At 36.1% G+C, this 27,703-nt stretch overlaps 1 protein-coding gene across 2 annotated transcripts; it reads left to right on the top strand.

The window, feature by feature from the left end:
- On the top strand, positions 1–21,805 carry LOC121411684. Of its 2 annotated transcripts, XM_041604506.1 has the most exons (6): positions 1–1,125; positions 9,657–9,767; positions 14,752–14,928; positions 18,055–18,231; positions 19,209–19,418; positions 20,218–21,805. In XM_041604506.1, exons 1-6 carry the CDS (start codon positions 894–896, stop codon positions 20,460–20,462), a joined length of 1,152 nt encoding a protein of 383 aa, XP_041460440.1. In that variant the 5' UTR covers positions 1–893; the 3' UTR covers positions 20,463–21,805. The 2 variants fall into 2 exon arrangements, with proteins under 2 accessions (XP_041460440.1, XP_041460441.1); XM_041604507.1 differs by lacking the exon at positions 9,657–9,767 and having other exon boundaries at positions 4–1,125.
- Positions 21,806–27,703: the final 5,898 nt, after the last annotated feature.

The raw sequence follows: 27,703 nt of genomic DNA, 5'->3' as shown, positions 1-27,703 counted from the left end.
TGGGCCACGTCGTCACATGTGTGAGTGACGAAAAGGCTGAATTTTTTTTAATCTCACTCTGTGAATGTTACTTGAAGCCCCTATTAGCCTTCTCGTATAGCTCCACCCTCTTTTGTCGATGTAGCTGGTAGAAGCGTCAACAAGCTATGAAACTCTCTCGTGCTGTGAAATTACAGACGGGATTGTAGCTAAAATTAAAAAATTATATTCATAATTTGCTTATGTTTACGTCACCACATATATTGGAGTGACGAAATGACTTAAGAACCCCTTAACCCCCTCTGCTCCTCCCTAGACCCAAAACAATATCATGGTTTTCTATCACGTACACCGTACACGGGAACCCGAGGGTGGAAAAGCCAGGACAGGTGGTCGAGGGCGGCCTGCTGTCAAGTAAATCCGGGTTTTTTAGCAGTCGTTCCCGCTTGACGCGAACACGACACGGCACCTGTGAGCAAACAGAAGGATATCCCTGTGGGTTTCGTACCCGGAGCCATTCCCACATCGCCTAGGTCTCCACTTACCAGCGGCATCCTGCGCTCATCATCGAACGTGTACACAGGTCATGCATACCAAGTCCAAACTAATTTGAGATAACATTCACGATTCTCCATCATTCTACCCGTACCGGATGGTAACATAAACTACTCATGAATGACGAATTAATAAATATGTTCTGGAAACTAACTGGACTACTAAATTTGGGATTGGAATACATCTATCCATTGTTGATCGTGTGGGAGTGAACGTATAATCAGGCCAGTGAAGGTCTGAGCTAGCCATATACCCGTGAATCTGAACTCACTGACCGCTGCTGTACGTGGAGGTGCTCCAACATCGTTGAAGGTAGCAAATATTTGACATCATTAACCTGACTTTTTTTATATAAAAACATGGCTCTACGACAAGCTGTGAGGAATGTATCCGTGATTCTCTTCGTCATCGTGATCAAATGCCAGACCTCGTCGTCGAGAGCTGACGACGATGACGACGGTAATTCATCCAAAGAGTACAGCGAACCCTTGACCAGATCGTCGTCGGCATCAAGAGCCCTGTTTAGTACAGTAGCTACCATGAAGCCGCCCATGCGGAGAGCACCAAGAGGGCTGAACAGCAACAGAAATGGTAATTAACTTGTCATGATTTAAGTCGTTTTGGTATAATTCATTATTAATAGAAGTGTAGTCATGATATAGTGGCCATTTAGTCTTAGCATGGGGCCAAAGTAAGTAGCTTTAGTAACAATCCCAAAGTAACCTATTCATCTTGATTTCATTCCCCCTTTAATACCATCAGTTCTCGAAAAGAGAAGAACACATATGGCATTGCACATCAGCTTATCTTATACAACATAAATGTAATCATACTCAACATCTCTCAGCTGTATCGAATGTGTTATGATTGAATTATGTCGAAAATATTTCCAAAACAACATAGTTGTTGTAGCGGGTGATGGAATTAAGAAAAAAAAAATCGGGAGTTATATTATCATGGTGAGATTAATGTCCGAAAGAAAATGTTAGTTGAAAATTTAATGGAAGTTGAATAAAAGATATTTATAGAAAAATATTCCAATCATGTGAGTGACTCAAATTATGAGAATATTTATCAAGGCTAGAAGAGACACATGATACAACTGAGTAACTGTCCAAACAGACGATTGCCTTGAACCAAACCAGTTTAATAATGCATAGCTTTGATACGAGTGTTGACTTACTGCGGGACAACTAATATTTAATCTTTCTGGTATATATCACGTGGTTATAAAACTCTCTACATATACCTACTAGTATTGTGACATAAAAATGAAATAGAAGGAATTCAAAACCTGCCTAAGTTGTCAAAAAATGTATATAAAAGAAGACGATAGTTAAAAGTTTGGGGGAAATTCTGACAAATTCTGACAAATAGAATGCTACGATTAAAGTATTATCGTAACACGTTATACCAAAGGCATCTAGATTTGATTGGAATTTTGTCAGTTTATGATTCATCCATGGCCAGACTCTAGATTTTAGTAGAATCATTGTCATGGTGACTAGAGTCATATCAAATAAAACAAAGAAGGGAATGAAAATGGTATACAAATTAGTTGAAGCCCAATGTTTTGGATAAATTTGTGAAGTTATTGGGAATACTTTCGTTTGGTCTGGTTAGGGTTAGGGTTTTATTCATGTTCAGTTTAATGAGGAATAAGTGCGAATGATATAATTCTTAATGAGATTAGGATTGATCAATGAAGTATTGATTCAGAGCCATTGATATAATGGCTCTGTTCTTCCGACAGTTCCAATTAATAAATAAGAAAGCTAGGCACCCCCGTCCCCTCCCTCGAACTTTGATAATCTGCAGAAACAAATGTACTAAACTTAAATACAGCATTCTAATTTCCGCTCCAAGATATTAAGGGTCCCCTCTAAAGTAATTTATATACAGTTGGATAGAGGAGTGTAAAAAGATACGGGTATGCACCATGTATATTACGGGTGATTATTATGGATCTGTTTAATTAAGCTGTTGCGTAATCAGGTTATTGCTATTCATTACACATTAGTCGTCGAGCTTAATCATCATCTACAGCGGAATACACACAGAAATAGCTAATGAATGAATTCTAATCTGAAAGCCAATGGTTTAGGAATTCAAAACAGTTTTGTTTGCCATTCCTGAGCGATCGAGGTTCTTGTTGATTTAACCATGGACTTACTGTAATAGGTCCATGGTATAACCGTGATCTGTTTCTTGGTAATACATTATCATCTGCAGATGATTGATTTTCAACATGCGAATATATAAAGGTGGCAATTATGATGAAACAACAAGCGAATATAAATATAAAACACATTGACATCATTTTGAATTTAAAAAAAAAGCAATCGAATGCTTGGCGAAAAGTATAGGTCTCGAGAAATCCTGGGCTGTTAGTTTCGTAGAGAAGATAGTGATGGGAGGGATATTCCAGATTGGTCTAATGCCAATTCGTCCCATACCCATCTCGTCTAATATCATTTGGTCTACCATCAGTTCGTCCACTATCCACATGGTCTAATTGCCATTTCTTCCAATTCCCATTTCGTCTAATAACCAGTTGGTTATAGTCATTTAGTCCATATACCATTTGGTCTAATTGGAATTGCTGTCAATTGGCCGAAATTGATGAATTAAAATGGGTATTAGGCCAACTGGTTATATGAAGAAGTAATTATAGACGAACTAATGATTTGACGAAGTGATAATTGGACTAACTGGTCATTGGACTAAATGGCTGTTAGACGAAATGTTGTTGGACGGAATGGCATAAGACTAAATGAAGGTAGAGCATGTGATGAGTGGACGAGTTGGCAATAGAAGATTCGGCAGTTTACCTGTACTGCCATTGCAAGATCACCACGCTAGTACACGAAATTGACTTTCAAAATTGCCCCTAAACAAGTATCAGACCCTCATCTCCGGGTACCCTAAACAAGTATTGGTGGTTGAATTATATAATGCATGTTATATATAGGCCTCCATTCTTACGTCGAGGTCCCCATTTGGAGCCGCCCCTGATAATGACGGAAGTAATTAGGTAAAGGAATTATAGCACAGTCGCCTACTATCATCTAGTTTTCCGAAACTGATTTGAAATTTCTACTTATGTGTTCTATTTTCATAGTTGTTGTTTTAAGGTTATTTGCGGAATGTATTATTTATAGGGAACTATTTTTCTACATCTTTATTTTGATCATGAGTGATGTGATGGCATCATAGTTTTGTTTTTAGTAATTCCCTTCAACGAATTAAGCAATGGTTTATAATATCAACAAACAATATTGTCATAACAATAATGCCTTCTTTTTATTCCTTCCTCTTTATGAAATTTAAAGTAGGCCTCCTCTACAAAAGGAGGGCGGGGGTGGGGGCTGTTTTCCTCATTTTCCTAATTTCCAGATGAAGATTGTGCTGGAAAAACAAGCCCCCTTTCACAAGCTTAACTACAGCCGAAACCGCTAATTCAACAAAAAAAGAAACCGCAGACACTTGGCCGAAGTTCAACCTTGGGTTGGTTTACATGAAAACGTTAGAACGTCCAATTAGTAGAGGTTGTCAAATGGGTCAATCGAACATATTGTTTTGATTTCATCATGGTCGAAATGGGTAACTTTGCGCCTGAACTTCATCAGCTGTGATAGAACACCTAATGAATGATTAGGCCTACAAAAAAATGATTAAAAAATCATTCTGCAGGTCACGATAAGGTTATGTGGTATGCGATGATCGAATTGTTTGGTATCTTAAACACTTACAAAAACGAAATTTTAATTTTCAATGGTACTACATTTAATTCAAATCAACACGAAGACATGCGCAGTTCCCGGTGACATTACATGGACTGGTGGTTGCATTTCACAATTTCACGATAATTTTGCGGAAAGTATAAATCTACAGATAATTAGCAAATGCATGTATTTTATTTAAACTTACACAGATACTTATTTTCCTCTTGCGCATGAAGGAAAGGCTGTTGTTACAAAATATGTGCATTGCCAGATGATGAAAAACACGAGCTTGCAGAAAAAAAATTATGCCAGGAAGTAATCAAAACAATTGGGTTGTTTGACTATTAATACCCCGAGCCAAATTTGATTATTTTGCCAGCAATAATACAGAGCAACGGGTCAGTTACCAAATAAAACTACACCAAGGCATCTACTTTGGACATACACAGATAATCGGACTAATCTCGCATTAATATATGACGAGATGCTAAACCTGCCTCAAAATAATGAACATGATTAATTTAGAATACTATTATTGATACAATACCAAGACAATTGTATAATGGAATACTAAAGAAACAATGAGAATTTCACATCAACAGCATCCCCATCAATAATTATATAACCATTGTTTTGGCGCATATCACTAAACTTTGAAATAAACAAAAATTGATAATTTTCCATTTCACATCCAAGATTTGAAGAAATTAGTATCCCCTTCTCTCTCTCTCCCTCTCTCTCTCTCCTCTCCTATAAAATAAACTGGTATTATGTATATAGTTGTGCTTAACATTGCGTGTGAACCTTATCGATATTCTCATATATCTTTCATCGTTCTAGCAATGTTATGTACAATCATTCATACTTTTCTATTTTTTTTAAATTATTATCAGTACTCCTTGGATGTTCACCTCTTTTTTTCATTTTTGATTTATCAACTTACTTTTTCGTTTGATCTCATCTTCTTGTTAGTGAATTTGTTTCACATTAATTTCCATTCATAAATTATTTCGTTTATTTGTTAATTAATTTATTCATTCATTCATTTACTCGGTTCATGTATCATTTCATTCCGTTATTCATTAAATCAATTTGCATTATAAGTTAAACACTCATCTTCTACTAATCTGTTCATTTATTTATTTCATTCATTCACTCGTTTATCTATATGTTCGCTATGTAACGTTGCATGTTATGTTTAATCACATATCACTGACTTTCAATTCATGCGTTTATAACGCATAAAGTTTAAAAATCATAATTACTCATCTCTCTTTTTGAAAAAATGATAAATAAATTGCCCGTCATTGAACCAGATATCCTATTGCAAAATGAACGTTGATAATAGAAAGGGGAAAATAAATGATACCAGCATATACCTCTTGTTATCGTCGCGGATTGTGTTTCAGATTTTTATTTATTTTAAGCTCAAGTGTATATAGCCTTGGGCCGTTGTCTGAACTTGATGTCTTACAGAAGTTCAAATTGGTGATGATATGGTACTTGATGTTTAAAGATCGTGTCTGTAACTTGATGTACGGGAATATATTTAGGATATGGCTGGTGGAGAATATGTGGGGGGTGTCACAGTAAACTGCTATATATGGCGTAAATATTGCGGCTTGGCTGTAGCCCCCTCCCCCATCAGAATAGTTCCACGTCCACACCCCCACCCGCCAAGTTTACCATTAGAAGTCTGAATTTTGGGGGCCTCTTTTTGTATAGCAAAGGGCACATTCAACCTGGTGCAGGTCTGTGGGGTTGTGTGCGAGCGGGAATTTTCCCCGGCCTCGGCCCTCTTTCCACCCCCCACACTTTTGGTGCTTGTCTTATATTAAAAAAAACTTGTTCATCGTGCTCATCGCGCGTGATATTTTGCTTCTTTTGTCTTGTTTTTCATGTTTGAAGTCCCCCCCCCCCCTCGGGACATTCCTGATCCTACACCCAAGTTATATTATTATCACATCCAATCGATCCCTGATAAAGCCCACTTTTTTACCTCTTCAATTGTAATAGTCGCCCCCTTTAATTTCCCCTTTCCATTCTCGCAAATGCCCTTATTCAGTTATTAGTCGCTAATAACTGAACCTCCCGCCTGCTTTATAGTTGCGATAGCTGACCTCTGCATTCAACCTTCATTAGTTACCCTTGGCCTTACCTTCTGTTCATGATCAATATGTGTAAGAAAATTTTCATTTTGTAATTACTTTGTCCACATTATTTGAACTAAAAATTACATATGTTTATATTTTTTGTTAAATAAATGCAAGAACTTCTGAATTTCTGTATTATGAAAATTCTAAGAATAGAATTAGGTATGATTTATAAGATGACTGTATTCCATTCTCTCTGTTGATCTCCATTTTTATCGCCCTATTCCCATAAAAATTTAAGGTCCTTCTTTTTTCACAGTCCTTATTGCGTGCTTATACGGATGTCTGCCTCTTTTCTTTTTGATAAGTGCCATTTTTTCATATTTCTTTTATGAGAGCCCCATAACTTAATTACAAAGAATATTCACATATCAGTGGTAGATGTCCGGTAGAGGGGGTGGGGGTCGGAGAACTTATACCACCAAAGGTGAAAAAGGGTAAAAATTGATAATCATGGATTTTCATCTTAGTATGAAAAAGCATTCTTCTGGAAGTGATAGGCTCATTGCATAACTGCAGTATATAAAGAGCTACCTAAAATCACTAACGATTATAAGATTATTAGATCTGGTAATGTATTTTTTTAGAAATACGTTGGCCTCTGATAGGAATTATCTTATTATTGCATGGAACAAAACCGTTCATCTGATCTTTTATCTTTTGAATGAGTCATTATTAATGTTTTGGGGCTCCATATGGTAGCCTCGCGAAGCTATGGGTTGATTCAGCACTATACCAAAATTAGAAGCAAAATATTTTTCCCTTCAACCGACATCTGTCATGTGTTGATAGGAATATCTCAATCATACCAAGTCTATCTTTGCCAAGGTTGATATGCTTAAAGGAGAACGAAATTCTTGGAACAAGCATGGACCTACTATGTCCATGGAACAAGTTACCTTGTATAGACAGAAAAAACACTCTATTTCTTTTGTATTTACTGTTTACCATATAAAATTTGCATTAAATGTTTAACATTTTAAACAACCATGTTTAATATATTGAAAATTAAATATTACAAATCAAACTATATTTTCAAACACTTTTGAGACACAACTTGTAAACGATAAAAATCATAGAGTAAACATCGCTGTGTAAACTTTTAAACAGCGTTTTTACTGTGAAATTGGAAAACAATGATATTATGAAGATTCACAAATTGGCAATGCGACCAAGACGTGTGATGGCATACAAGTACAACTCTTCAATAATTTTGTAGGCCTCCATATTTTACTTAAATTGCAATTTTCATCAAGTCTATCCATATGCATTAAAATTGGTTCATGTGAGGACTATTTTCATTAGAATAAGCAAAATAGATATTTTGGAGTATGTCTTCAGTGTATAAAGGGGTGAGTTTTGTGACATCACACATGATTGTGATTAGTCGCATTGCCAATAGGAGAATCTCCATATAGTATCAGTGACCTCAATAACTCAAATTTGTCATAATTCATAATTTTCTTATCGTTTTAAAAGTTTTCATTTATCTTATCATTTGATTTTTCTGTTTTCCTACAAGCCAATATTTCCCGAGGATTTCATTCTCCTTTAAAGTTCACATTCTTCGTATAACCCGAGACCTTAAATGCCATTTCCACCCAGAATCTAATTTGATTTGATATAAAGGAATAACATCACAGTGGCAAAACCGTAAAAATGATCGAAATTGAATAAAATGTAATCTGGTTACAACGGCATGTAGAGCTTTTGCTATGTTTAGTGAAATAGCGAGACAACCAGGGGCGGTGTCGTGTATTGATGAAGGTATGGGGAAGAATAATAATGAAATATTACAAAAAAAATTTCATTACATTTTGTAAATCATAATTTTACTTTCCTTGGTATGGGAGTCAAAGGGATATGCTATCCTGAAATTCACTAGTCGATCAAATTTAAACTATCATGAGCCTATTCAAAAATCATTTCTCGAAGAATAGAACTTAAAAGGCGATGTGACACTTTCCGCAATTACTGAGAATAATTCATGTAAATTTGCGATTCGTTGATGATTATATAATGCCTTTAAATTGAGGTTACAAGGCACACATAGCATACACTTTTTTAAGGATTACATTTGTTCTTATTTAAAAAAAAAAGTTAATTAGACCTGATAATTATTGTTTTGTCAAGCCGATCTAATAACGTATTTAGCATCCACTTCCTATATAGACGCTTTCTGCAACGTTCAGAATCTATTGAAAATGACCGTCAAACACATTTTGACACATTACAGGTCATGATTGTCGAAAGTCGGTGGACCGGGACAGCACATCGTCTTAAGATTTCGGACCGGACCAAAAAAAATAAATAGATAAAAAATATGTCGTTTGTCCAGAGTCCCGTTGCATAAAAGTTATTATTATTATTATAGTAAAATTTGCCATCCAATGCTAAATTCCATGATAACAAATCTCAACAGCCAATCAGAATCAAGGATTTCAGGGAAGTTATACCATTGGATGGCAGAGTCACCACAAAAGTAACTTTTGGCATCGGGCCCAGGGGGCCGTTTCATAAAGCTGTTCGTAAGTTAAGAGCGACTTTAAGAACGACTGGTGATCCTTTCTTACGCGCTAAACCATCACCAATGAATTACCATTTCCCAGAAGAAAGGATAACCAGTCGTGCTTAAAGTCGCTCTTAACTTACAAACAGCTTTATGAAACCCCCACCAGGACTGTTTTGATTCACCGATTTTCGACAAAGGCTGCTTTGTTATGAAGGGCTTTTTTTACAAAAGATTATCTGTGTTATAGAAAGCGTCTGTAAGGTGATTGCTAAAATTCCCTATTCTCCTCCATCTCCAACAGGCAACGCCGGGGTAAAAACTATGTTAAAATAAATAAAGTGGAAAGAATAGCAATTACAACCAATCCCGCTGTGTTACGTGTACAAATTAGGGGGCGAAGCGACTGAGCACAATAATACTCTTACGTTTTCTGTCTGTTCTTTTTTTCAATTATATGTTTTATTGTTGCAAATCAACCAAATCACAAAATTTTCATATAAAAAAATTAAATGTGACAAGAACCATTAATGTTTTAGAAGACAATACAGAATAAAGAATATGATTTCCATTATCATATCCATATACTCTTGTTTGTAGGAACGTATTCTTTTTATATTATAATGTAAATTATCTAAAGGGTCACCACAAGTAATGGGAATGGTTAAAAGGCATATGGCACAGATTAGAGGGAAATTATAGTATTTTTATTTTCTTTCATTTCCTTTATTTCAGACGTCTATATAAGCGAAAGGGTTTGTGGAGATGACGGGGTTTTCTATGACAATATATCAGAATTGAACAAAGCTGGCGCTAAGCTGCTGTTGGAAATATTTTGTGAATCTGGTAAGTCATGTCTTGGTGATTGTCGGGGCCTTTACCACAAATTAGATTTTTACTTGTTCTTGTCATATTATTCCTGCAAAACTGTAAATACCGGTATGGGAGTGCACCGTCTAACATCCCTACAATAGGGAGTTTCCGCAACCACTACGCAGACGCTTTCTGGAACGTTGAGAATCTATTGTAAAAAACCCTTCATAACAAAGCAGCCTTTGTCGAAAATCGGTGGATCGAAACGGCAGTGTCGTCCTGCACTACGGACAAACGACATATTTGCAATTTTTCGTCAGCTGCGAATCTTAGGACGATCTACTCTTCCGATTCACCAATTTTCGACAATGACCTCTAATCTGTTCATTGGGATTTGACGGGCATTTTCAATAGATTCTTAACGTTCCAGAAAGCGCTTGCTTATAGTGGTTGCGAAGAGTCGCTATAAACATGATAAAGATCGGATTGAAGAACATGATATGAACGAATAACTGTTCGTTTCACAAACGGTCTCCGATACTTCCATTCCAGTTGTAACCCGATACCAACATCATATCCATATATCATATCCACAGGTCACTTCACTTCAAACACATAATTTTATAAAAACGCCCTTTTCATGTCTTCGGTCCGTTCCAATTCATCTGTTCATTCTATTCTACGACCAGGAACATCTTTGTGCAGGCTCATTGTATTGGAACACCAACCTGACCCGCCTACATGTACACTTGGCCACCCCCAAGTAAAATCTAAAACACATCGCGAAAATTACTGCTGCTATCTTGTACGCCATTTTCATCTCTTTTCATTGAACAAGTTTCGATGAATGACTTTGGGTTATTCTTCACGTCCAGGACAGCCCAGGTTCATCCAGGCTAACTTACACGACATTGAATTCACAAGTGTAATATAAAATTTCATAAGGGGGAAAAGGAGGGAGGGAGGGGTTTCGTCTAAAAAAAACCCACCAAAGTGAAGAGGGCCATACGTTTAAGAACGTGGCACATCTCAAGTTACAATATACATACAGTACAAAATTTGAACCCGTTTAACATTTCCAGCATAAAGTGGATATTGATTTTCCGGTTCGATTGCAGAAAACTTGTCTTCCCTCCATTGGATAAAACCTTATTTGGATGAAGGGCTTTGAGAAATGGTAGCAATTCTTACGGATTTGGTATCGAATATCAGGATGAAAAGGCGACCGACTGAAAAAGGGTGTCGGGTCGGAAACTTAAGAATTGCCATGGACCTATAGTCAGAAAGTCAATGAGTTGACTGAGGAAAAAAACGAGCAGAGATGAAGGCATTGTCACATCGTGGAATGTAAAGCCAATATTTTACTAAATACTTCCTCAGAACAAAGTCTTCAGTTCTTTCCATACAAAAAGAAATTCATATATATATATGGTCTCAAATCTGATACATGTATTTCTAATTTGGAAAATTCATAGTCACGTGAGTCTTTGTTAAGTTTGTTTACCGAGTGAGCGAAGCGAGCAAGCCATAATTTCGTATCGGCCAAAAGCATGATTGCTCGCACTCTATATCGTTCAGTCAATAGATTTAGATTTAGATTTATTTATTTCCGTTCAACAATTTTTTTCAAAATATAATCAAAGTAACAATACGTATTCAATATAATGGATAATAATGACTAATCAATGAAATTTCGTAACAAATGTTGAAATAAATTAAACAAAATTACAATTTGTTGCAGTAATTTTATCAATGAAAAGAAACAAGAAATGAACGGAGGGACTTGCCAAGAAAAGCAAAAGCTTGAGAGAAGGCAAGCCCCTAAACTTAGTTTCAATACTAATTATAAACAAACTATATATACATCTATATACAAAAATCGAGACGGACACAGAAGACAAACTTAAAACAAGTAATCCACAAATATCAAAATAAAACGACTAAGCGACAAAAAAATAAGAGAAAGTAGTTCAAATAATAATAATTACAGTGGTAAACACACAAAAAAGTTATAATAGGGAGGGAAAAGTGGCAAAGGAAAGAAAGAGGAAGATAAGGGATGTGCAAATAAAAAGTGCAAATTAATACTTTTGGCAACCTTGCTTTCCTATTAATATTCTTAGCACGATGCTCATACAATTATTGTTGAGTACCCAAAATCACCTTCTTCCTGTATTACGAGCGAATGCAGCGAGCGAAATACTGAAAAAAACAGTATAATGATGTTAGTAGGTTATCCGTGTCTTTTTCTTGAAAAGGAGGGGTTATTGTAATCACTTGCAAGGGGGGTGGAAATGATTATTTCATTTCCTACAGTTTCCAGCAGATTTTGAATGCGAAGAGGACATTTTAGTTTCTGTTGAAAATTCAAAAATGTAAATTTCTGTTTTCCCCTTTTTATTTACATATACTTGTCGTCAAGAAAGTGATTGCGACTAACAATGACAATAGGGGAAAACAACATAAAAGTGAAATATTGAGCTACCCGATACTTGTATCTGTTAATTTCACATGCGTATACAGTGCGTATCAAAAAAAGTTTACACTTTGAAAAAGCCCTGGGAATTAAAAAATATACAACATGTGGGTAATTTTTTCACATATAATCTTGGGTATGGGTCTCATCTATCCAATGAAAGTAAAAGTTTTGTCAGAATGTTACACTTGAGTGAGCACTGTCCATTTTTGTAAAGCTCGCAGAAATCAGTTTGCGCAGAAATGCTTGTTTTCACGCTGTGTTAAGGGGAAACAGTGAAATCAAACTTACCCTGCGAAACAGTTTTCATACATTTCCCTTGCACTTTTAGTCAGTTGAAATAAGATGGATACATTCAAGCATTTTGTAACGATTTTGCCACCCAAATTGAAATTTCAACACTTAGTAAGCACAACCTTTACCCTTTTTGTGCCAGCTGGATCTGAGGACATAACTGAATCTGAACAAAAGTTTATATCAGACATCTCCAGCAATATTTCACTAAATTTTTATCAATGAAAGTAGGTTTACATTTCATTTTTCATTTAATACTTGTTTCTCCTCACTTTTTCCAAGCTTGGCAACGATTAAAAAAATGAAAATCAGGCTTAAGCCATTCCATGTAAATCACAACTCAGTGTAAAGCAAATATCGTCACGATGGCCTAGGTGTGTGGGGGGAGTGGAGTGGGGCGCAATGCACCCTTCGAAGTATTTTGGGCAAGGAAACAAGTCTAAAAAGGTAAAAGATATCTTAAAATCAATTCTAATAGCTGAATTATACATGTTCTTCATGATTAAGGTCTACTTTTATTCGCATAACTATTTCAAAGTTCTGCGCAAATCATTTTTCACTAACTTTTCAAAAGTAAGTGGTGCTCACTCAAGCGGAAATATTTTTCTACATTTATATCGTAATTTGATTAAATGTATCTGTACCAATGTTAAAATGTGGAAAAATCTTCAGGATATTACAGATGTATAATTTTATAGGATTTTTTCAAAGTGTAAACTTTTTTTTGATACGCACTGTAGTTTGCAGTAAATGACTGCGTTTAAAGTCAATTATATATATAGTGCATGCATTAAACATGTAAGAAAATTTCAATGCGATCCAATCCAAATCACATTCATTGTGTATGAGATAAAATTTGAAATATGATAATTTCAAGATGTCAAATGTATATAACAAGAAATAAACGCCTGGGTCTATATGGAATCCCCATGCATAAAACATACAGGCATACTAAAATATTGCTGATGTGGTTTACGGTACATCATGTGGAGTGTTATAGAAACAGTGGACAGAAGAAGAGAAGAGATGGATAGGCGAGAAAGTGGAGATTTGAGAGTAGAGTTTTCTTTCTTGAAAGTAGTCCTGAAAAGGACTGTAAACCAGAAGGAATGTTGAGTGAGAACAGCTCAAGTAGTAGAGCTGATGAGGAGATGCTGGCTTGCGTCGGCGAGTAGAGATGATGAGTAGTAGAGAGAATCGACGTTTCGGACAGGTTGACTGTCCGTCTTCAGGGTGTACCGTAAACCACATCAGCAATTGTACATGCCACCATGCAAACCTTCAAACAACAAACTAAAATATGTTGGAAACTACCCCAAGTGCAATGGAATACAACATAATACCTTAATAAGTATATAAAAAAAAGAAAAAAAAATCTAACAAAGTTTTTCATTTTAAGAAATCATTTCAGTGGTAAGGAATAATCTCTTAATTTTTTCTTTACATGTGTGTAATTTGTGACACCCATTTAATTTTCTTTTTGTGGAGTTAATGAGAGTTAATAGACATTAATAAGATTCCATCTTTCTCAAGACCCTATACAGGTTCAAACTTTGACAATGAAATTCATAAGCACTTATTGTCTTCAGCTGGTCCCTGAAGGTGCATGATCTGGGTTTTCCATGTTTTAGATATTTGGTATTTGATTGTTGTCATATTTTTTTTTATAGAAATCATTTTTTTTAAGGGTTATGGAAGTAGTCATTTTTCCTTGTGGTATACATAAGAGGGGAAACCAATCCTTAGATGAAAACTGTCATTAAAATTCTAGGTTAAATTGCATTTTTAGTTTGAACATGAATATTGAATTACCTTGAAAAAGAATGTAAGTAAATTTAAGTTTAAAGAAAGTTTTGTAGAACAGTCCTAGCCTGTCCTATATAACTCTTGACATCACCCATGTTAGTTTAAATCTTCTAATGTGATTTCTTATTGTTAGAGTTTATTATGGATAGCAACTACTTAGAAATTGGCGAATTCATTTTGTTCAATAGAGTTATTATTGACAGATGATAATGTTTTTTATTTTCCCCTTCTTCCTCCCCCTCCATCTTCTCCTCCTCCTCCTTCTTCTTCTTCATCTTCTTCTTCCAATTCTCCTCCTTCACCTTCGTCTTCCTCTGCTGCTTCTTCTTCGTTTTCTTTTCCTCTAACTCACCGTTTTCTATCACCCTTATTCTCAAAACTCTGAACTGATAAATATGAATATCTTTCTCAAATTCAATTTTCTCTTCTCCTTTTCACCAGGTTGTTTAATACCTCAAGAAAATCCATGCTCGAGCTCGGTACCAGTTTGCACGGGTCCTCCTGAAAACCGCAGAGTCTATGAGAACGAATGCGAGCTCCGAAGGATTAACTGTGAAAGACTTGAAAACCGTCTCCCGCCAATACGACAAGTTGATCCAAGTTTATGTGGACTAGAAAGTGAGTTAGCCAGGTGATCTGAATGGTGCTGCAAAAATTGCAATCAATTACATTGCTGTGTTTGATACACTGCATGTCAATTTGATTGATATATTTGGGCAAGAAGCCGAAAATTGTAAATTTCAAATCGCAAGATGTATGATTTCATAATTTTTAACAATGGCTTGGAGAGATTGTCTCCTATAAATATCTTTTATTTTGATTTTTAAATAATCAATAATCACTATACTACTACTACTATTACTACTACTACTACTATCAGTTTATCATTAGTATTAGTAGCATTAGTCGTAGTATAAGTTATTATCATTATTGCTATTATTATCGTCATAATCATCATTAATGTATGCTTTCCTTATTAGGCTGAGAATTGTTGCGATTATTATGAAGATAAACATGATAAGAATAGTAATTTGGAATTTTCAACCATTTCGCTCTGCTGAATATTATTCGTTGGGCATGTTGGGGTCAGGGAAGTGATTCATTTCAGTCGCATCACCCACATAATTATTGTCCATCAAAGATTCCCAACCAAACAGTATGCCTCTCACTCACGGTGTACCACAGTGTACTGTTGGCGGGCCTCCATTATTTTCGGTCTACCTGATTAATTCAGGCTACGACTTGGGGGAAATAGAAGATGCAGTCCCATTGTTTCACTTTTTTTCATTCAACAGTGTGGTGACAATAAAATGAGTAAGATTACAATTAAAATGTTATTGTTTTCCGCGTCATATCCCGTTAATTGAATGTGTAATAGTCAGTACAGTGGCGTAACTACGGGGGGGGCATGGGGGGCACGTGCCCTCCCCCCAATCGGCTGCCCCCCAAAAAAAAAAAAAAAAAAAAAAAACGGGAAAAGGAGAAAAAAGAGGGAGAAAGAAAGAGAACGTAGTGGAAAAATAAGAAATTGTTGTTCATTATAATATGTTATATTACATTATGTTGTTATATCACAAAAAAGCATTTTTCATCACTTTATGAAACATTATTTGCTCAGGGCTATGTCTTCATTGTTCGTGGTCCTCGCATAGACTGTTTAACGAGATCTGTAACCCTGTTGTACTAAAACCTCCCGTTTTCATATCAATATACTGTACGCGAGTACGCTAAATATATTTCCTTGCAATTCGAGTTATTGTTTTATGTAGTGACATTTGCTTCTTTTCATGACCACTTAAAGTGATTGCCCTATTTTAAGGTCTTAATATAAAACATTTCCGGTCCGTGCTAACGTTAACGTTAGTTGATTGGTGAGCTATCTGCTCTTCATAAATTCCTAAAAATTTTCAGCTCGCGCTTCGCGCTCGCAGTATTTTATTAGTGAGATGCGTATGACTGTGACAACAAAATGTGCGTCATGTGTTTAGCTAACTTAGATGTAATTCTAACAAAATCAGCAAAGGATGGCATTATAGATGACTATGCTGAGATATGTATACTCTTAATGGATTCCTAAAATATAGTCTTAGTTAATCCCTGCAAACAAGCCTATTCAGGTCTGAATTTCCTAAATTTTCAGCTCGCGCTTCGCGCTCGCAGTATTTTATTAGTGAGATGCGTATGACTGTGACAACAAAATGTGCGTCATGTGTTTAGCTAACTTAGATGTAATTCTAACAAAATCAGCAAAGGATGGCATTATAGATGACTATGATGAGATATGTATACTCTTAATGGATTCCTAAAATATAGTCCTTAAAATGTCCCTATTTGGGGTCAATATAAACAAAAATTTCAGCAGCTTGCGCTTCGCGCTTGCATTGTTTGTTTAGCGAGAGGTACGTATCATGATTACAAACAAATTGCTTATAATGTCCCTTTTTAGGTCTGAATATCAAAAATTTTCAGCTCGCGCTTCGCGCTCGCATTATTTAATCAGTGAGATACATATCCGTTTAATGGCACTGCATGTCCTTACAATGTCTCTATTTGGTCAGTATACCTGGCAACTGAGCGCGCTTGGCGCACTCCCTAAGTGACTAACAATTTTTGCTGGTGCCCCCCCCCCCCCAATGCCGTGACTCACGGTACGCCACTGAATCAGTAATACTAGCTCTCTAAAACTTATTCTGATGGCCATAGCTAGTTCACAGCATCGCCAGAACATAGCAAGTCCAAATAATCGTCTGTTTCATTACCTTCCTCCGTCGCATATCTCTCACCCTCTCTCTCTCCTAATGATACAAATTTTAGGTTCCTAGGCAAAAGTGAGAGCCGCATATTTCCCGCCTTTCATTACAAAATAATAATCTCAGTCATCAAAGACAAGAACAATGGAGACTGCAGGAAAGCTGCAAAAGCGGAACTTCTGCTAAAAGGCGCAACACGCTTTTTAAAAATCCTTTTTTTTTTTTTTTTTTTTTCAAACAAAACACACACAACACACAATCGTCATATTCATCATACAATATTCAAAATACAAAAAAAGAAAAAAAAAAGAAAAAAATACACTAAAATGGGAATATAATACATAGCTAATGGATTATCAAAAGAAATCAAATTTCTGTTAGACAGACTCCAATTAGCATGGATAAAAAAAGCATTTACTTTAAAAATAAAATTATGTTTTTTTTTAGCATTATTTTATTTTAGTTTTGCTGTATATAATTACATGTATTTGTAATCTTTTCTTTTAATATATGTATAATCGGCCTTATGCCAAAAGGGCCTTAACCCGATTTTAGGGTTCTGAATATTTTATAATAAATTTAACACATTTCATGTAAAACTTAATAACTTAACACGTTTATCGAAATTGGCTTCAAAAGCAAAAAAACGACCACAAACTTTTTATTATTAGAGAGGCCAAAACATTTATAAACGCCATTATCTCGGAATGGCCAAAAGCAGTTAAGGCCCTTTTGGCATAAGGCCGACGATATTTTCTTTATGCAGGACCATTATGTGAAATAACCTGCGAGCTGATTAATGTTCTATCCTGTTGAAAGATGTTTTAATAAATAAATAAATAAAATACAGTTCAAACTTATGAACAAATAACAGATAACTAAGACATTTAAAAACATAATCCGCAAATGAATGTCTACAAGTTCATAAAAAAAGAAAGTTGCCTTGTGTTATTGATTTTCATGATTACGATCTTAATTGTTGTTCTTTACCCAGGTTGTGGACAACCCATACCGAGCCCCTGCCCTACCAAGGTACCTGTGTGCGCGGGTCATGGGGACAACTACACGATCTATGAAGATATGTGCCATGTCGACCAAACAAGATGTAACCGAAAGGGAAACGGTCTCAGACCAATAATTAGTGAAAAAATCGGCCGTTGTCAAGTAGAAGGTAATAATACAAATGCATTGTTCTGTTGCCGTGTTTTGTGTGTGTTACCTGTAAAAAAATGTTTAGACGGTGACCAATTTTCTGTCGATTTCGGGATCCACACTATAATTTTCCTTTAATAGGTTCCCTTTTTTTCTAAAGAGAGATATCAATTTACAATCACAATGTGTAAGCTTTTAGAATTAACAAAACTTAGGCAAAGCTATGTTTATACATGATTATACATATTAAAAATAATTGTGTATAAAATGGCTTTGCCAAAGTTAATTGGTAAAAACATTACCTGGATTTGTTTTGTTTTGAATATATATATAAATATATATATATATATATAATATACACTGTAAAAACTATGGTGTTAAAACTGACACCAATTGGTGTTAATAGAGGACCACATCCTGAGGTGTTAAAATAACTCCCTAATAGAGATTGAACATAACACCAAAGAGTGTAAATGTAACAACCATAGGTGTTGTAATAACACCGGTGTACACCGGTTAACACCACAGTTTTTGCTATATATATATATATATATATATATATATATATATATATATGTATATACATATACGCCTACCATTGTTCTTTCATCCATTACTTTACACAATATTTAAAATAAAAGAGTTGCCAAAGCTGTTGTACATGTATAGCTTCACACACATATGTATATACATATGTATATATATATATTATGGTAATACTTTCAAAACTAACTTTTTGCACTGCCGAATTTCTTTTAAGATAAAAAAAAATCTTCCCAAAATGTCCAACAGATCCCTCTGAGGAAAATCAGTCTGGTCCCCGGCATGATCGCTTTGCCCCTCGTTTTAAACATGTTTAGAACGTTGGGTGTATCCTTGCTCACCACCCGAGTATGAAATTGTATATTTCGCTCGCATAAACTTTAAAAGTCAAGTGAATTTCGTGATAAAATCTTTAACGTTTACGCAAGGAATTTTTACTTTTCTTTCTTTCAGTAAATGAAAGCCAACTGACCTGTCACGATATTCTCCGGGGCAAGTGCCCAAGGGGAACCTTCGGGAAACAGGTTTGTGACATCACGATCACCACGACAAATAAGGTCGTGACAAAAACCTTTCGGAATATTTGCAGAGCGTTACACAAGCGATGCAAGAAGATGGACGACACGTGCTATTCAATCGAAGGCAACTGTAGATCTCACGAAGGTAAGGATTTCAGTTACACCAATGATAATTATGATAATGGAATAGACAACAACAACAATATCAGTGATTACGATAATACTGACATTGATTATCAAGATCATCATAATGACGATGATAATATTAATTATAATTGATAATTATAATTATAATAATGATATTATTATTGATAATAATAATGATTTGATTAATGATCTTGATAATAATACTACTAATAATGATAATCATTATAGTAATGATAACAATAGTAACAACAAAACGGATAATAATAATGATGATGTCAATGATAACTAATAGTACTCCTATCATACGACTGTAAATATTTTGCTAGTTGTGCTACACGTATTTCAAGAACCGTGACTTTGGACTTCAAAGGACTGCTTAAACTGAAAGGACTGGGGCCAGATGCCCCCCCCCCCATCAACGCGCGATATTTCCGAAACGCAAAAAGACAACGCTGCAAAATTCTATGACATACGGGTAAAGCATCGCGACGCAACATGACTTTTTATGAGACAATGAGACAAGAAATAGTTATTTTCAGATTTGTTTTATACTGGCTTGTACTTGATGTGGTTAAAATGTGCGTGCCAAATTTCGGCGCGAACGGGGAAGGGGGCATCATGCCCCAACCCCCCCCCCCACCCCCCCTCCTGTCCTTAATACATCTCAAATATCCCAGTCCTTTTAGGGCTAAAGGGTATCATCACAGTATATTTCGGATTCATGCACTCTTGTTCTTAGAAAGAGTTTGATAATGTAATCGCTAATCTATTCTTAATTATCATCTTCATATCTCCAGGTAAATACAACGTCACGAATTACCCTCCGAGGCAAGATTGCTCAAGGTACATCCGACATAGCTTTCCAATGGTGGATGTCGGTAGAGCCTGTTACCATATGCCTGCGGCGGCAGCAGCAGCAGCAAGTAAACGGTACTGCAGGTGTGATTCTGGAGCTCCCTACAGTGCACCGACAATGCCAGAATACCCAGCAGCAATGGTACCGTCTTCGCTACTCAGTGATATAACTCAAACTCTTCAATAAACCATTATGGACCTATACATCCCCACCTCTGATGGAAGGTTCATGATAAAACCGATTGCGATATCATTGATAGAGGGTATGTATTTACCTGTGCAGGGTAGACAAGGAAGAGCTTACGGACTCACTACTCTTCGAGTACACCCTACATGATGAAGGCCTAATCAGTTCTGAGGCCGAGTGCCTGGGTTGATGGCAGGACATTCTATTTTGATAGTCTGTATGACGCTTTGACCAACTCTTAAGAAGACGTTGGCCATGAAGACAGTTATCAGTAACGCTTGCTCATCATGATAGTAACCTGAAAAGAGGCGGTAAAATGAGTATGTTTTGGTTTGCCCGACATGCCATCCGAGAGATGCAACCTTCGACAATGAGTCGTATCAGAGGGTCTAAGAGGTACTATATTGGCCTGCATGCCTTCCTCGTGAGCATTAAGTGCGGCATGCACTGTTGTGTCGAAAGTGTTCAAGTCTAAATTTCCAAGTTATACGGTTCCATAAGTTGAATTTGAGGAAGACCATGCCCGAGGTTATACTGAACTTCTAGAATACGGGCCAAAGTGTCAAACTTATGCCACGGTTTAGATCTCCATTTTCTCTTTGCATTAAAGGCAATGAAACATTTTAATGTGCCTGCAGTGTGTAGTTAGTCTGGTCATATTTATTTAGTCAATAAACTATATTATAATCATTTCCACATACTTTTAATACTAGTTTGAATTGCAAAATTCCTGTTAAACAGAATATCTACTAAGCTGTTTCTTTGGGTGCTGGATGAAAACATGTTGACATCCGGGGTTGACATGTAAAATTTTAGTGTTTAGAATATAGGCCTTCGGGCCTCTAACTCCGTCGGTATACGTGAAGTGATTTTGAAAACCACTTTCGTATGATCAAGTGGGAACGATAGCAAAGCGATCTTTCAAAGTGGTTTCTTGAATCGGTTTCCAGTAAACTGGTTTTAGAAAGCGTAATGAGAACGGCCTCTAAGAGCAAGCAGCGATTGCCTACATCATTAATGGATCTTTCCATCAGCCTTGAATTATGAGTCTGTTTCTATTCGATTCAGCAAACACATGGTATTCATGAATTATGTTATAAGATGAAATTGGGCTATTACAAACTATGCAGCAAGGTGACCATGGTGACGGGTCCTATCGCCAAAAGTGTCTATTTTAACAAATGTAAATGTATAAATCAAAATTTCAATGCAGAAAACTCACTCAAAATCGTAATTTGCTCGTGCAAATGAAATTTGGTAGCACCGCTTTCAATATTCTAACTCAAATCTTCGTGCATTATGAACGTTGAGATTGGTCTCAAATGGAAGAGGAGAATCATGATTTCCATTCATGTATATTAAATGAAGATGGATTTATGATCGTGATATATAAACAATTACACTGAATCACGGTTTCCTTTTTTCTGGAACATGCTGCATCTGATTGATCGGAATGGGATACTAGCTAGAAATAATACTATCGCATGGAACGGAAAGGTTGTTCTTAAATGAATGATATATTTGTGGCATCCCATGAAAGGCATCCGATGTGACTATCATTACAGTTAATATGTTCAGATTCATTAGACCGTGCAATATGACACGATTTTTGTCGTAAAGTCTATATGGTAAATAGATTTCGGCGCATCGTGCAATATATTTTGATATTGCACCGGCAAACCATTCAAATAATACTGTTTCATCACTTCTTGATCAGTGCGCCGAGTGGCCTCTTTTGATATTGATATTTATGACACAATAAAAATGTTCTGATGGGTAATGAAATTTGCCAACATGAATTTACACTTATTTTTCGTAAATTAGTAAAAGTCTGCTTACTGTCAGTTTGGGTAAGTATCACTATCAGTATATTTATTGGGAGCATTCCTATTACACTCGTAATGTAAATACAATGTAAAACAATATCAAAACGAATAACACGTGGGCACGTAAATGGGAGTGACTATAGCTCTTAACAATGTAGTAAGGAAAATGGTATACGCCCGCTCGATATTAAAATTATTTACTTTATTGTTTCCGTCATGATGCAGTTTTCGAAGGAAGAAAGAAATGTATTTTTTGGAAGAAATTTACACGACCGACATGTTTGTTCATGCATCCTGTCATCATGACTAATATGATGTAGTAAGCATCGCTTAAACATGTTAATAGTTTAGGTGACTTTGCTTTACAATTTCCTATATCCCGTACAAATTGACCCGCACAAGTACAACGGCGTCACAGGATGGGAAGGAGAGGGGGCGACGTACCTCCCTGTGATTTTTCAATGATAAATGGATGGAATAAAATGGGAAAGCGTTTAAAAGGAGACGTTTTGGATCGTGCAATGGGATTTATTATACCCTATTTATTTCTTTTTAGAACACAAAATGACCCACGGACGCCACCTTCACCACGGTTCATCAGGTTATCTTGTATCGAAATACCAATTAACCGCTGTTTATTACAAATTATAAGCACGTTACGGGATACAAAATAGGTGAAAATATACCCAGAAAAAGTACAGAATGATTCAGTATGACATTACAAACATCCTCCGGAAATATGAACGTTTGGTAATGTGTTTTGACAATCTAAAACGGCATTTACTGAATTGCCCTAATACTATCATGACCCGGAAGTGACCCGGAACTAGATGTAGATGCGGCACTGTCACACCTCTTCAGAAATATAATCAACGAGAATCGGAATGAAGATTTAAAAAATCGAGAGACATTCGAAATGGATTTCAAAGGCTCCCAGAATACAGTATGAGCACTTGAAAAGCCGAATGATTTACATTCGTAATATTGCCGTCTCCATACTGGGGTTTCAGTGGTATAACATCTTGGTATGGCATCATCATCAAAACCTATCGAAAATTATATTATGGTAAACCGGTTTGCCAATAATGTGACGCAGTCGTACCCAGCAGAGAACTGAATACGCACATTGACCGATACTGAAAACAAAACACAATCGCTTAAGTGTTTCTGAGCCTGTTTCATTGGGCATACTGGGATTAAAAAAGTGTCTTACATCTCGGATTTAAATTGTTCGAAATTTGGCTTGTATCCGTGATACGCAAACCTCCTTCTCACTCTATGATACCGTTTTTTTTTAATTAGTATTGTCATCAATGTATTGTTATCAATGGTACATTATTTCTATGACCTCATCCATCATTATTGCCAAAACTCTGATAATGCTATTACTGAGCATCCGTTCTCTGTTTTGGCTATAACCGCTGTGATGTTTTACCAAGAATGGGGCTTTTTCAGTATACCTGTTGACAACTTTGCCCGTTATGTTTGATTTATTGATGAATTTCGTGTTAATGTGTACAGTGTACTATACATGTATATAAGGTGGGTCTTTTAAATGGTGTAGATTTCTTATTATAGCCACACTTTCGTTTGACAACGCCCTGTAATAAAGGCCGCTTTAAATGTATTTAAACTAGTATTCAATTCTATTCATATGACTTCTTGCTCCAATCTGTCCTTGTCTCTTGTGTTTACTTTCGTGCTGAACTAAACTATATCTAGCTTATTTATATTTCTCATATTTCAATTACCGTGTAATTATCATTAAGCTGTTTTCAAGAACACAATCAAATTCGTATCGTTTCAATAGAGAATTGAAGAAAACGAGTGATTGATCGAGAAATAGAGGTGGGAGAGAGATGGCTATGGAGAGAGGAGCGTGAAGCTGTTTTTTTTTTACACATTAGAGTTCTGCAAGCGATCCCCCCCCGTCAGTACTTGTGACCCCGACGCGAGAGGGCAGTATACCGTAGCGGTAATTTTTTTTCATGAAAAAATCTATGGGAATGACGACATAATATACAAATAATGAATGTTTATGAGTGCAATGGACAGAATACTTCAAGAGGTGAAAGATGAAATGATCCATTTCATCCTCTGCTCCGCCGCCCTTGCAATCAGTAAGCATAATTATATTCTGCAGTCGAGTCCAAGGACGCAGATTCGAACTTCGCCTTTAACGAATTCTTTATTTTTCAAAGATTTTTTTTTCTTTGATTCAAAGATCACGGCAAGACTCTGAAAAATATTAGTAAAAGATTTTGTAGTGTGAATTTCAGCCTCTATAACAGCCGGGAGCAAAAGTAATAGTCCAGTCATTTTAACTTTTCACTTGGAACAAATTGCAACAGAATTTATTCCAATGCAGAACACTTCTTTGAGGTCCATAGAAGACCATACTAAAAGTCCCAGAAAATCCGAATAGGGGAAAGTGTTCTAATTTGCATAAACATAATGGTTAATTTTGGTCATATTCGCTCATTAAGTTTACGTAGCAGACGACGCTAGTGTATACAGTGTACTGAGACCCGATTACAAATCATATTAATTCCGGCCTCGATATATTATAAACATTGAATTCCTCAAACTATCGCTGTATCATAAATATCAGTAAGAAAAGATTTATTCTACAAGAAAATCGTTACTATTAACATTAAATACATAAATTCGATTCTGTTTGGTCTGTTTTAATTGTTTAACATGAAAGGGTCTAGGCACGGAAACTATCATATGCTAGTCACGTGACATTGTACAAAAAAATAATGACATTTCTGCTTGCTCGATCTCAGAGTTCAAGAGAAAAATAAGATGTAGCCATTAGACCTGCCACATCCTATTATACTACTATTTAACTATATACCGAAGTCACACTTTTTCCGTATTTTGCCAATTTATGGGAAAATCTGTCAATTTGGAGTCCCTGAAGAGAAAAAGGTCGATGCGCTGATAGACTAAACCTACTCAGCTTTAAGTTTCAAATAATAAAAGTAACTAAAACATATAGCAGAAATGCCTTTTGCTCGAATAGGGGGGGGGGCAAAAACTGCGATTTTATTTCAAGAAAGAGGAAAAATAAGCAAAAAGGGTGGAGAGACTTCGGGAACCCCTAAGGGAGGTAGGCTTTGCTGAGCCAGCACTTCTTTATTGTAGTTGATAGAGGAAAATCTACTATTTTATCTCCAGGTGGTTACGAAACAATGAAAGAGGTTTGCTATAGAGCAGAAACGACGTTTTGCCTTATTAATCATGTTAATTGGCAGATTTTCCCCATAAATTATAAATAAAATAAGGAGGGGAAAATAGGCAAAAAGGGTGGGGAGACTTATAATAGGGAACCCCTGAGGGGTAGGCTTTGCTGAGCCAGAACTTCTTTATATGTAGCTGATAAAAGTTTTTTTATCTCCAAGTGGTTACGAAACAATGAAAGTGGTTTGCTATATAAAAAATCATTTTTGCATCAATGAGGGCTCTGGAATGATAGAAATTTTCCACATAAAGGCAAAATCACAAGGGGATGGTTGACTTCGGCAAACCCCTGAGAGGTAGGGTTTGCTGTGCCAGGACTTCTTTGTATGTAGCTGATGAAAGGAAAATCTAATTTTGTTATCTCCAAGTGGTTCCAAAGAATAAAAGTGGTCTACTGCAAAGGGGGAAACGCCTTTTCCCTCATCGGGGCTCCAAAATTTTACAAGAAATGGGCAAAATACGCAAAAGGGGTGGGGTGATTTCAGCAGCCCCCTAAAGGATATAGCTTTGATGTGCCAGCACTTCTTTATACGTAGCACATATGGGCTACTCTTTTGTTTCCAAGTGGTTTTAAAACAAAAGTGGCTTACACTGTAGCAGAAACATCTTTTTGCCTCAATGAGGCTCCGGATTTATAGATTTTTCCATAAATTGGCAAAAGATGGAAAAGGGATGATTGACTTTAGCGAACCCCGTAGGGGATAGACTTTGCTGTGCCAGCACTTCTTTAAATTTAGCTGATAGAAGAAAATCTATTTTCCATCCACAAGAGCTTACAAAACAATTAAATCGGTTTACTGCAAATGGGAAACGCCTATTGCCTCAATGGGGCTAAAAATTGTTCCAATTTTCTAAGAAATTAGCAAAATACAAAAAGGGATTGGTGACTTCGGAAGTGACCTGAAAGGGTAGGATTTGCTGTGCCATCACTTCTTTATATGTAACGCAAAGAGAAAAGCCTGCTCTATTGCCTCTAGGTAATTTCTAGACAATAGTTTTTTTTTCTTTGTAGCAAAACACCACGTCACATTGGGGGCTCCAAAAAGCACGATATTTTTAATAGTTGAGCTACGTAAGAGGGTAACTTTGACAAGCTATTGCGGGACTATGCTGTGATGTTCTTGAACGTAATTGCATACAGCATGCAGAGCAATGCATCTTCTAACTTTTTCTAAGATATTTCATTAACATAAAAGTTACTTTCATATGAAGAAAAGGCCCTTTGCCCACATATCAATTTAAGTAATATACACCTTTGCATCGCTATACGTCATTGTATTTACGCGTGTTAGTCACACCAACAAAGGCGAGGCAAGACCGATTTAATATATTGTACTATCTTCAAAGGCATCCAAGCGATCGCGTTGTAGTCGATATAAAAGAATGACTGGGACACGGAGGTTGGTTTTTGGTGTCACTTTATCGCAATATCGCATAATACATTCGGATGTATTTGCCCTTATTCTAAGCAAGTTAAGACATTAATACTGTTATGAAGCATATCAATTTTTTCGTTGATATATCCCCTTTCTTGTCGAATGCTGATATTTTACATTAGTTGTTGATGCTAATGATAAAACAGAAAGGTTTCAACGCACATGCAAATTTTTGACCGAAAACACGGAAATTTTGGCATAATTTCTCACATTTTTCGAAAAATATGAACCGACAGTCCCGGAAACGATTGCAATCGATTTATGATATCTTAATCATAGTGAATTGCGTATTCATTTCAAGATTTTTCCATTATCTGTACAAAAATAATTAAGGATAAGGCATATCAATTAATTTTGGCAGCCATCTTGGATTTATGCAAATTAGATGCCTTTCCCCTATTCGAAAGTTTGGGACTTTTAGTATGTTGTACTAGGGACCTCACAGAAATGCAAATGTGATAAAAAAAATTTGTTGCAATTTGTTCCAAGTTTTGTCAAAATTTGGGCTAAAATGACTGGGCTATAATACTGACGGGGGAAAAATCGCGGGGGGGGGGGGTCGATGGAAAGGAAAGAGGTACGGAATGAAAGACGGTGGGGTGGAGTGTTGACTAATTTTGGGGAAAAAACTTGCAGTGAAAACTCACCTTTTTATTTCAACAGTGTGATAAAAAAAACAGTAAATGATCGAAAAAATAAAAGGGAAGATAAAAACGGAAAAAGAAGAAATGCG

The sequence above is a fragment of the Lytechinus variegatus genome, chromosome 3 (assembly GCF_018143015.1).
Source record: "Lytechinus variegatus isolate NC3 chromosome 3, Lvar_3.0, whole genome shotgun sequence".
NCBI lineage: Eukaryota > Metazoa > Echinodermata > Echinoidea > Temnopleuroida > Toxopneustidae > Lytechinus > Lytechinus variegatus.
The sequence above is the reverse complement of the archived record's forward strand: the minus strand, read 5'-3'. Positions and strand labels throughout refer to the sequence as shown.